At 38.2% G+C, this 13,053-nt stretch overlaps 1 protein-coding gene across 1 annotated transcript; it reads right to left on the bottom strand.

Moving 5' to 3' along the window:
* Positions 1-414: 414 nt before the first annotated feature.
* PPP1R2 (protein phosphatase 1, regulatory (inhibitor) subunit 2) lies at positions 415-8,768 on the bottom strand. Its single transcript, XM_009699776.1, has 7 exons — positions 8,665-8,768; positions 8,115-8,195; positions 7,708-7,811; positions 6,251-6,430; positions 4,798-5,006; positions 3,214-3,264; positions 415-1,866 (listed from the first exon to the last, which is right to left on the bottom strand). The coding sequence occupies exons 1-5, from the start codon at positions 8,745-8,747 to the stop codon at positions 4,927-4,929; spliced, it is 528 nt and encodes a 175-aa protein (XP_009698078.1). The 5' UTR covers positions 8,748-8,768; the 3' UTR covers positions 415-1,866; positions 3,214-3,264; positions 4,798-4,926.
* Positions 8,769-13,053: the final 4,285 nt, after the last annotated feature.

Here is a 13,053-nt window from a genome sequence, read left to right as displayed (position 1 = left end):
TTCAAGGAGTCAGAAGTATCTAAATGCTTACTCTTTGCCCCTGTTTATTCTATACAAGTGACCATGTTTGATACAAGACAAAATAGCATTCTTCATATTGAAAAATTAGCATCAGCACACTGGACTGAATCAAGAGTTTAACTCTTTCTTATGAAAAGATGCTATTATATCTGATTCAGGCCCTTAGAAGACTAAATATCCCACAACGGACAACGCTGCTACCTACTGAGGAGAGGAGATAGTTGGGAAACGCACGCTACAGCACCCAGTTCACACAACTCAGAGGTATCTTTGGCAATGCATCCATTCTAATGAATTATTCTTGTATAAATCTTCCAAAGGACAGCATCCTATTGCCTTATTCACTGTCAATCTCTCTGGGATTTCATGAAAGCTCACGCTTGAGAATGCATATAACTGTAAAATAACTTTCATTCCTTTATTCAAACTTCACATATACAGTGGACAAAAAGACATTTTAAAATAGATCCATATAATTATATGGATTTTTGCAACATATCAAATTCAGATCAAAATTAAGATATACACTGTATTCCATACCAAGCTAAAGCTTAAGTGTATGCTTCATTTGTGTAATAAAACCCAGGAACTACTCTGAATACGGGAACATTCACCAGTCAATTCCACCAAGTGAGAAGTTGTTTACAGCAATTTGGAGGTTCAGAATCCCTCTTTAAAGGGGCTATACAACCACGCTGTAAACTAGTATTTGAATTGAGCAGTTTCCCTTCTATCCTTCCAAACAGCCTTCATTTTACAAAGCAGGTGCTGTAAGTTGCAATGGATACAGGAAGATTTAGACCAGTGGTTTTCAGTATGCAGGTTGCCAACCCCAAACAAGTAGGAGATCATCAGCAGTTATCTTTATATAAAGAACAGCCAGAGGCTAAACTCAGCTCATCTTCACAGTCCTGATGTGGATTTGCTCATGCTTGGGTGTTTTTCCTCAGGTGCTAGTAGCACAAGCACTCTTCATGCAACTGGAAAGGACCAGAAGTTTGAAACAAGAGCCAGAAGTGTGACAGTGGATGTGATTTGAAGAGAAAAGTTGGAGGGAACTTCCATGTTCTCTTGATAAGCCAAAGAGAGCTCCAGAAAACATCCAGTCCCGATGGAAGAGATAATGACAGTTAAATGCAAAGTTCAAGTTAGCACATTTCCAGTGTAAAAACATTCCCTCCACCAGATGTTAGTACTGCCTTAGTCAGAAACTAACAACTGATTCCAAACACCACTCAAAAAATAATACAGCTCTTCTTCTAAAGACTGGGAAAGTATAGGTAATATGACATACTGAAATTTAGATTAACAGGTCAACATTTTACAAAAAAAGATGTAAGCCTTAAACAATCCCTTTTTTTTAACTGCTTAACACATCTGATAAATAGCTTGCATGTCAGTCTGATATATGCTGTACCGTTTGGCTCTTGAATCCCAAACCTTTCCATAAGAGATACCACACCTAGAACACTGTCAAATAAATAGTGAAAAACCAAAAGATACCGTCTGTTTCAAAGCATGAAGAGTAACAGTACATTACGCAAGATAATCAGCGTTATACGGACAGGGAATGCCATTCTGGTTAAACAGATTATGAAGCAGTATTCTCCATGAAATACTAGGCACAAGAATAAATCAATTAGACAGTTTTTTCTGCCTAATGGACAAGTCTAAAATTAACATTCTTGGCAATACAACATTGTAACTGATATGCTTCTCAATATTTAAGAGCCTTAAATCATGAAGTGATGTTCATATTTGTGTCTTTGACAAGCAGTTACAGTTCTGGACAGATTTCTTCTATGCTGTGTGCTCTACTTTCCAGCTGGTCACGAGTAGCATGTGCTGCATAAGAAAGATTACAAAAAACAGATAATTCTTCACACTCATTGAGTATTTTCAAAACATGCACAAATATCCTCCTGAAGTCATCTTTGCTTCTCCAAAGGTAATGTTTGCCAACCCATCTCAGCAACATACAAGCTTTTAGTTTGAGAGCGCAGAAACTTGTAAAATAGTTATTTCACCCTCATGTTCTGAAGAAATGGCTAACACCGTTGTTCAGCATACCAACACTGAATGCTCACCACCCCTGGAACTGGGAGGATTTAACTTAGGAGTTAAGAGAAATCAATTTGCAGACCTAATATACGAGGTTCCTGAAACACAAGCAAGCATAGTACTTTTCAGGTCAAATTTCAATTCCAAATGAGACACTTTAAAACAAAACAAGCTTACAAATGAAGGAGCACAGTCTGTTGTGTTTTTCAGGAAGTCGTTCAACTCACGGTTTTGAGCCAAAGAACAGCAATAAATCAGAGAAAGGTCCTTCTCATCAGTGCTTTTCATATGAAAAAGCTCCCATATACATTTATGCGCACCTGAATATTCAGTGGCATAAAGCAAAGATCAAAGAAAACTATGTCCAGATGATAATAATCATTAGAAAAGGCCAGTGAGGCTTGGGCATGAGTTAAACTTGGTAACAAGTGCAGTTTAACAAGCGAAGAGTATAGCTAACAAGCAGGACCAATTTGCATATGCTCCCAGCCTTCTCACTGAAGTCATCTTTAGGGTGATGCTCACCCTGGTTAAGAAAACACCGTGTATTCTGTATCTACCAAAGGCCAGCAGGGTACACCCAGTCAGCTGACAGCTAGGCTGAGAGCAGTATCTGAGCAGGGTTATCATAGCAATGAATACTAAATGAACCATACAGAGAGAACAATAGTTTTTCTGCTTGTCAATTGAACTGCTATAGACCACACCCTTATAGCTGATACTTTTGTGTAGCAGAAGTAAAGACAGGTCTGCACCGAAATCATCATGTTTAAATTTACCTACATCAGGAATCCTTCCTTCAGTGATTTCAAAGAGAATTTCTAAAGGAAAAGTGTTTGTGGAGAGGAACAAAGGTCACTTTTGCTGGCAAAGTCTATTTATGTCGTTCATGGAGCTATAAATAGGGAGTAGCCAGAGAAAATCCAGAGGAGCTGAAATGCTGAAGCAAGCAATCCTAGTGCAGTCTATTACAATGTTAACTTTCTTTTCCACCAAAAAGCTTGGCTGCTAGAATCCATATGCATGGGATAAAGTACAGCTACTTGAGGCGAAAAAGGAATGACCCATCCATTTAAAACACTTGGTAGCCCACAATGAAGACAGGGGCAAAAATATACAAACAGTTCTCACCATTACTGACTGGACTGGCCATCTTCATTTCACTCAGCAAGAAATCTCAGTCTGTAACCAAGAAGTGCAACTTCTATTAGCGGACCTGGTGGTATCTGACAGAAGCCTTTTTAAAAACCTGTCCTAAGTCTTTAGCCCCTTCTTCAAAATGAGAGTGTAGAGATTAGAAGAGTACTATTAGTTTTACTCAAATACAAACCAGACAGGGTTAGAGGGTAGAACAGAACATCGGATAACAGAAGCACAGAACCTTTAAGGGATCTTCATGGACAAAAAAATTTCCAAGTGAGAAGAGGGTCTTAAATTGCCTGAAAAACAACCCAGGAGCCAGTGGAGCCCTAGAGTCACAAAAGACCACTAAGAAATGCCTCTTATGTCACATCTTTTACCTGGAATGATCACGAGTGCTATAGAAGTCATGTTATTGCACTGGAATAAAAAGACACTGCATGCCAGCTCTCACATAGATTGACAGTCTCAGACGTAATAGGTGAGTGGTAGCCACGTCACCAGATGGATCTCCATAACTTCAGAAGAACTGAAGTCGAATGGAAGAAATTATCAAAATGTAGCTACAATACAACATGCAGAAAAAGACAGCCATTTCCTTTGCAGTTAAAAGCAAGGGTCAGAGCTGTTAGTCAGTTTGACAGAGTGAAGCCAAAATAAGCCATCACAAAAATCAGCTCCTGCATCACCCAATATGCTGAGTAAAGAAAACACTGTTTCTGCTCTATAAGAAAGCACTTTAAAATAGGATATGAAGTCAAAGAGCTCTTCGAAAGCTATCCAGATGAATAATCTTTCCACAAGCTTACAGTCCTAACAAGGGAATCTCAGGAACAAGAATACGAATAACATTTTGATCCACTTCCATGAAGGAAACAATCAAATTGAAATACTGCTTTAAATACCCAATTGCTTAATATGACCAAAAGCAGAGACTAGCAAAAACCTCAAGTAGCGAGTGTTAAAACCAGTTATTTGAGAAATGTTCTGTAGCTCTAGTATCTGTTTAATTAACATTTTTGAATAAGGAGATTCTTCTGTGCCCTCAGAATACAGATGAATGATAAAGAGATGTCATCTCAAAAAAGTTATTTCAGTAAAACTTTGACATTACTTTAACACAGCCATGTTGCTGAACATTCATCATCTCAATGTAGGCATTTCTTAAAACGTGAACAGTAGCAGAGGACAGAGAGGTTTATTAACAGTTTTGTCCGTATTCCATCATCCTTTGACCAGCCCTGCCACAAAGAGTCACACATGATCAGTCTGAAGGCATTCAGTTCACCAGCTGCTACAAAAGTGAGACCAGTACCTAACCTCAGAAGAACTGATGAAGTACAGAGACCAAAAGCTATGATAGTTGATGTAGAGATTAGGAGATAAAAAAAATCAAGGTTTAAGCAGAATGATACAAAACAAAAGTGAAGAATGGAGAAATACATCAAGTTAAGGGAAAGTATTTCTATATGCCATGGCGTGGAGGTGAACCAGTTAGTTAATGGGTTGATAAACTGGCAAACAGTTATGTTTATGGAATCTATTGGCCATGAGCAGTCTAAATTTGATAATTACCAGTTGTGGCTCTGAAGCTGGTTATGAGGCAAGGTGGAATGGACTTCAACAATAGAGATGGAAAAATGCTGCAAAGGTGTGCCTTCTTTCCACTGGCGAATGCAGCTGGGGAGCGGAGTTGCCTCTGTTTTACAGCAGAGTGCAGAGAGATGGCAGCTTCAAGCCATGGAGAAAGGTCCTAACGTTGCCTACTGGAGCCCTCCTTTCCCCTGGAGCGTGAAGTTCTAGTAAATAGCCATTATAAGGCATATGTTAAGTTACTGGATAAAGTCAGTCCATTAATGGGTCTCAGACACATACCAAATGACCCTTTTGCATCAATTATGAAGGCATTAATTCTCCTGTAATAAATAATGGGACTAAAATGTACCATCCACAGAACTTAAAAACATGCAACTTTGCAACACTTTTTATTGTGTGGAATTTAAACTAATTTTAGAAGAGTTCCTAGTTCACATGGTTGTGAAAAGCAAATGTGAACCAAATTAAACCCATGCAGCATCTTCCCAAGTCTGCAGACTGTGCTAATGTCTCATAGCTTTGCCAAGCAACAGATGAATGAGGCTCACAGATTTCATTGCCACTAGTCTCATGAGCAATAGACGTCTATTTTTTTAATGGCACAAACTTGTTCGAAGTGCTGTAACACACAGAGGTGCGTAGTGAACAGGTGTAATTATTCACTAGAAGGTCATCACAAAATCAAAGACTTATTATACAGTCTACCCTTTTCACCCAGAGAGAAGCTTAAAGATGAAAGAGAAGGCATCAGCCTCTATAGTTTTATGAGTTTCCTATCAAGACACAGCCCTCAAGCAGGTTCCAGAAACAGCTCCTGGCTAAAAGTCCCAGACTTTCTTCCAGTAGCTGCACTAAAAGCAAAGCTGAGGATCATACTCCATACTACAGAAATGAACATTACTGCTTAAGGACAAGTGCATACTGAAGTCCTAACAGCAGTTTTACATTACAGTAAGACAGGCAGAAGTTCTTCGGAAGTTAAGATACACTCCTCTCAACCGGGAGGAAGCAGTCATGCTAGTCTACCATTGCTGACTACATGATGGTATGGGAACTGAACCACAACGTAAGGCCAGGCTCTCCTGTGTGGCCACAGCTTTAAGTGTTCTGTACAAGACAACTCTTCCTTTAAAAAGGATGCTGGCAACTTCACTATCAAGAGTCATTTACGCTGGGGAAACAGTACAAAGCAGAGATGTTTGCTTTTCTGTTATGTCACAACAAACAAAAGCCCACGTGCTATTTAGCAATACCGGTTGTTTTGGTACCATGCTACAAATCTACCTATCAAGAGCACGGAGTACTGCATGTTGAGCATTACATACACACCGTGCCCTTTCTATTCATTCTCAGACTTGAGCATATGCATTTTCCAACAGCTTGTTGGAACCACCAGTAATTAAACATGCTTTTTGATTAATCAGTAGCTCACCATGTTCGGTAGCTTCCGTATTCATTGTTTCTACGTCTGCAGCATCCTGCATCTCTTCATCTTCATCCTCATCCTCGTCTTCACCATGCAGTTCTTTTGCAATGAGCTGTCTTGCCAGTTTGATGTTTCGTCCTTCATTGTAGTGCATTTTTCTCTTCATTTCAAACTGTTTCTTCTTCTCTGTGGACAGACAAATGCAAATATTTATTTCTTCCCTTTAAAAAAAAAAATCAACTTATTTCCTCTTCAGAGAGGCACTAACTGCTTCCTAGGTCAAATTTATTCCTACCTTGAAAACCTATTGATTACATGATCAAGCAATCACTGAATTAAAATTATTTTCTTCAAGCACTGGAGTGTTCTTTTAAACGAGCCCAACTTACAAAAAGGCCAGTAATTAATGGACTGGAATGGCTGAAGCACTTTTAAAAGAACCTGTCTGCACATAAGAGCAAGTTTGAACCAAGAGAAGCATCTAGTAACAGCACATGAAACCCCAAAGTTTCACAAGCCTTGTTTCTAAGTAGACTTAAGGACAAATTCAGACATACTGGTGGGACAGAACATGAACTTTTGCAGATGTCCGACTTGACTCCTGGCTAGCTACCAAAGGCCAGTCGTGAGAGTTTATTTACCACATGTAGAAGAAAATATTTTCCACTCTCCCCATGGCCTGAAGCCTAACTTTGCTCCATATATTAAACATTACCAGGTCTAGCAGTGACACATTATAATCAAATTAAACTTTGCTTATTGGCAGCCCCAACACCATTTTTTTTTTCCTTCCTTTAGAACAGTAAGGTTACACGCTCAAAATTGGGGCCAGGAAAGATGAGAAGCAACAGCTAGATAACGCAAGCCCGAAACCTTAGAAGCATTATTGTTTGGCTGTTTCCTCAAAATGTTCCAGCCCAAACTAATACAAAACAACATCTGTTGAAGATGCAATTTGCTTCAGAATAAATTTAGATTTCCTGCTGGATCCATCTGCCAGTTGCTTTGGAAATAACAGAAATACCATCTGTATGTTTGCAAGCAATTAGTAGCATCTTAATTGCAGTGGTACTCATTGAATCGTTAAGTCTAACGAAATATATTCAGATTAAGAACTACTCTCTCATCCCAAAACCCGAAGAGGTTCTTATTTGAGAAGTCTAGGTTTCTTAAGAGGAATTCCCACACCTTAAGCTGGTATACCAAGGGGGCAGCCAGTAGCAGCAAATTCCTGTTTATATGTGGATCCCAAACCAAACAGTCCTGATTAGAAGCAAAGAGCTTATTTGTTCAATCTTTTACTTACCCTTCAAACGCTATTTATCTCCCTTTTCAAATTACAACATTTTTCTGATAGTACTTTTTCTTCCCAAGTATTTCTTAGTGAAAATACGAAACTATTTGTAGGGGAAAAAAAAAAAGGACAACCAAAAAACAAATCAAAGAAAATAATTTATGCCTACCTCGTTCTTCAGGTGTTAATTCTTCATCCTCTTCCTCTTCCTCACTGCTTTCCTCTTGCTTTGCTATAATCTTGGGTCCTTTACCTTCAGCTGCAGCTGCCAGTCTACATAAATCATGCAACACAAAATGCTGAAACAGCAAGTTTTTCACTATTTAAAATACATGAAATTTCAGAACACTCATACAAACTGCTTTGTTCATTATTTTCACCATATTTATGTGTACTAACAACCTGCAAGAGGTTTAAAGTTCCAGTGGCACTATCAAACACCAAAACCTACTTAATTTGACAATAGCAAAAGTTTGACTTCTAGAGAAACCAGCAACACCTTTCCATAAAGAGAAACTACTCCAGGAAAGAGAAAGTTACCTTAACATTTAGTCAATTTTCTATGACAATACTTACTTTTTACTCAACACATCTGCTTTTAAGGGCTCATTTGATTCCGAATCACTCACTGCATCCTCATCATCTTCTCCTACCATGCTTGGAGGGCAAAGAAAAAGTAGCCTTTATCAATAATTTGCTGCTTAAAATTTGCTTGATAAAACAGTCAAAACCTTACAATACTCAATTAAAAGACTGCTTTAATACTTTAAAAACTTTTCAAATCTAATTTAAATATTGTTATGACAACTTTATATTCTAGTACACAGATGTTAACTGAAAAAAATAAAAGCAATACAAGTCAGACTAATTTATTCCATTCAAAGCCTAAAAGCCTGCTAGGCATAAACTCTCTAAAAATTTACTTTGTCCTTTTTGAGAGTCCTCCTCAATAGCTATAAGTCTTTATTTATAAGCTTTGTAAATCTGAATATGTTGCATATACCCAGCAGGCCTGCACCATCAGGCAATCAGCTATAATAAATACTACATCATTCACAAAGTCAATTTTGCTGTAAAACAATGATGCCACCTGGCATCATTTAGGACAGCAGTTTAGTAAGCCTACCTGTGATAAGGAGTACTTGGCTCATCTATTTTCATCAAGCCATAATCCTTGCCTGCTGGGTGGTATGTAGCTATGATGTTCATTTCATCCCACTTCTGGGATTTTTTACTGAAATAAGAAAACAAAGTTAAATTTTCTCATATTCTAAAAACAATTAGTTCTGTTTGGCCACAGAGAGAATGTTTGGAATGTCCTTTGACCTCTACTACATACTAAGCACAAAGAATACTGTTATGACACACAAACATATTCAAAGTACGGCTATTAAATACTGTTCTATACATACTTCAGTTAAGTCATGGCAAATTATCAGTGCAATTTAATTTCCCTAACAATTCACAAGAGGTAAATAAACTCAGTGATCTATAAATGTATTCTTATTCACATACTCAAGAGACTACCGGTCTTGTTCAATCACTGTCTCATTAACTGTCTGCTCTTGTTACAAGTTACTGTAAAATCATTCTTCCTCTTATTACAACCCACAACACTTCAACAAAACCAAGTAACTTCCACCTCACTTCTGCTCAGTGAGCTGCTATCATTATTAGTGAAACTGTTACATAAACAATACCAACCAACAAATAACTTCCTGCAGTAAAATACACAGCACTGAACAAACTGGTTATTAATAATGCTTTTCTCATCCTAAATTGGAATCATAAAACAGAACCCATTCACTGCTGTAATTAAGCTGAGGGAGTTTCACATTTTACATGGACAGGCACCAGTGACATTACATTATTTAGAATCTCCTCAATTAATCAGAGAATGTACCATTTTATGTATATTTGCAAAAACAAAAACCCACCCTGACTGACAAGATATATAAGCCACAAGGAAAGCAATTGCCTTGTGGCCAGAGGAAGAGTCACACCTCCACTGATCTAAAAGCCACAGAAATTTTTAATCAATAGAAACTACCAGGTTCCACATTTTCTCTAAAAAGGTTATTGCAAGCTTCATACAAGGTGATCTTTCCCTTCGGCTAAACCAAGAAATTTAACTTTAGCAAAATCATTCCACTATTTAATGTTACCTTATGCATTAACATATTCTTGTTGCAAATTATTATTTAAGGAAGCAAATGTTACAGGGCTTTGGGTTTTTTTTGGGGGGGTGGGGGGCAATTGGCTAGAAGACTTGAACTTAACTACTCTTATTTAAACACAGACCACTCCAATAACAAATTTGGAAAACATATTCCATCTCAATAACACAGATGCTCTTGAGTAGAATATTATCTGTAAAACACAACTGATAAAGCAAAATTCCAAGCACAAACTAAATTTTACATTTACGGAGAGCGCTGTGTAATACAATGGGAACAAAAACTAAAGGGATAAAAAAATAGATGTGGGAGTTGATGCTGAATCCTACATGCCACAGACTTATGCTCCAGAAACAAACACAAATTAGGTAAGCTTAATCCCCTTAGCATATAGTAAACAATGCCAAACTCTCACGCTTGAGGCTTCAGATCTATTTAATCATTTTGTTCGAATACAAGGATTGCAACCTAAGCAGACAACACGTGAGTCAGATTTCCTGCTCTGGCAGGGTGGAGAGTCATGAGCTTCACGGTGACAAAGCAAGAGCTCTAGTCTAGGAACGCCAGTTATTCAAACCTATCTATTTAGGAGCTGAAAAATTACCAGTTAAACATCAGCTAAGCACCTGCTTAAAGTTCATCATAACTAACCTAAGATGATCATACAGTTACATAGTGAGCGCAGGAGAATTTTTACTAGCCATAGCAGTTGGACAATGGTACACAGCCCCAATAAAGAGACAGATCTTAGCTGAAGAGGAAATATGACAGATGGGATAAACTCCCACCACATGCTTTGCATTCACCACACTTGCCCAGAGCGCATCCAAGTTTACTGCCTGGGCTCACAACTCAATACCTAATAATAATATTGGCAACCTTAGAAGAATCTCTTTGGCATGTATCGCTCTCAAAATTAGACAGCCCACAGCTAGCAATTCAGTAACTTAGAAATACAAGACTGAGGAAGCTTTTAGTGGTTTAGTTTTTCGCACTCATTTCTTTAAACTCAGATTCCAACACTAAAAGACTTGGCTGTGGAACACCTTCCAAAGCACAATTTAACATTCAGGTAGGAAAAAAAATTATCATTAGTGGGAAACAAGCAAACATGTCATTTCACCCCTCCATGTAAAAAGCCATCACTGGAGAGTGACTAAGTGCTCTGAAAACCCACACCTCCCTTGACTGTCTCTAATTTAGCATGCTTAGGCATGCTGAGCAGCATAACATTAATGCTAGAGCTTAGGACCATCAAAAGGAAAATGTTTCCTGATACCCCTTCAGATATAAAATAGCAAATCTAATCTTCCCTAGGAAAATCAGATTTGAAAAAAATCTCAGAAGTGCTCATTTGTATTCTCTCACATCCTTAAATATATGTAATTATTTATTTTGAAACCACACCTTGACAGGCAAGAAGTTTCCGTGGCAGTATTACTCAAAGGAACACCTCTCACACCTCACTTGCTCCTACCATAGCAGGCTCCCCTCTTGCTTCTTCCAACACAGGCGTTTGCACACACACAGTTACTTTGTAAAGTAGCAGCTCAGATCCCTCACAGACTCTTACACCAGCCTTAAGGCAAAAAATACTGTATACCATGAATGCCAAGAACGTATCTACCATTAAACCATGATCTCAGCTCTTACGATGCAATTCCAGTGGTGTCCCAATTTCACAAGCTTCCCTCTTGCATTGTATTTTCACTACGGAAGTTTTCCAAAGAATTTTACCATCACTAACAACAGTGCAAGGCCAATTATGATGCAAATGTAAGAGCTCTACCGAACATGGCGCTTTAAAAGATGACAGCTGACACGAGCTCTTTAATCTGCAGCTATTTTTAAAGGTATTCAGACCTGAATTTCAATATTAGAAATAAGCAGACAGGCTGCTGATAGAGGTGTACGAAGAAAACAGATACCTGATTTTATAAACTAATTTTTAACCTTCACGGAAAAGTCACACCCGCACTATTTATCATTCTTTTAAGTACAAAATTATTTGCTGAAGTCAGAAATAACACTGATTTAATAAAGTGTTGCCAACCAAAAATAATACCTCCACACAAACCAGCTTTAAATACCCTACACCGATCTTTCCAGGAAATCTTCTAATGCAGCCTGCCAGGTTTAGCCAATATCCTTTAACTTGCAAGGCAATTTCAGAATTAATCTAATTGACTGTATTGACTCACATTAGTAAACAGGAAATAAGTGAGCAGGAGTCCAGCTTCTAAGTGCTTCGCAAGGAATTACCGTGTACTATAACCAATACAACATATACTCAGCTCACCAGTTTGTACTCTAATTTCTGACCATTCTTCGAGACGGTACAAAGGAGACGGCAGAAAATGAAATAGAGGCTACTAACAGCCAGTTTTACTTTATGTCTGGTGTGGTAGTAAACACCTCGTGCTACATTACATTAAAACTAAAGAACAGGAAAAAAAAAATCACAACATTTGTGTAGCATATTGCTACTTACATTCACCTCCTTCAAAAACATCTCATTCCTTCAGTTGCAGTAATTTCTCTCTGGAAAGCAGGAGCAGCCAACACAGGTAACACAGCAAATCAAAAACTTTTCATTCTCTTGCTGACTTTAGACTATATTCATTACTTAACTAGGCAAAGAGGAAAGGAATATTACCATAATACAAAAAAATAATTGCATGTCCATTTTATCGTATCATTATTTCTCTCCTTGCAGTACTGAGTGAGGTCCCAAATGAAGAAAACTGACAAAAAACAATTTTGTAAACATAGAGTTCAGATCAAACCCTGGTCATCACAACGTGATGGAGTCTCAGAGCAACGTTAGGCAGCGCGTACTGGGTGCTAACATCACTAAAAGCACCAAAATTCTTAGTGGTCAAGGACAGCTGGTGGCTGGCTGAAGACCACTTCTTGCATATTTGGACGAACTCAGCATGTTACAATTAAATCAAGATTTTCTTGTCATTCAAAACACAAGCTACATGGCCTGTGCATATTCTCAAGTGTGAGATCTTTACAGATAAATCTTGCACAAACAAGAATACATCTTGCTTATGTTTCAACCCAGGACAGGTCTTCTCCCCAAGGACATGCTTCCAGTTACAGAGAAATAAGCTACCTTTGAGAAGACTGAGAGTAAGTCTCCCATGGCAAGGTGTATTTCCCACACTGTAAACTATCCTCTCAGCAACTGTAAAACCTTCCTGCTTGTCTTTCGGAAAGAGCATTTAAGGGTAATACTGCTTCTGCTAGTATTTCATAAATAAAAGAACCACATCAGCCCTTTCAGCTGCCACACTGCGCTCTCGGTAAGAGTCACGACTACAGTTCCTCCG

This window comes from Cariama cristata, unplaced genomic scaffold, assembly GCF_000690535.1.
Source record: "Cariama cristata isolate BGI_N322 unplaced genomic scaffold, ASM69053v1 scaffold44080, whole genome shotgun sequence".
Taxonomy (NCBI): Eukaryota; Metazoa; Chordata; class Aves; order Cariamiformes; family Cariamidae; genus Cariama; species Cariama cristata.
Note: the sequence above shows the minus strand (reverse complement) of the source record. Positions and strands in the feature narration are given on the sequence as shown.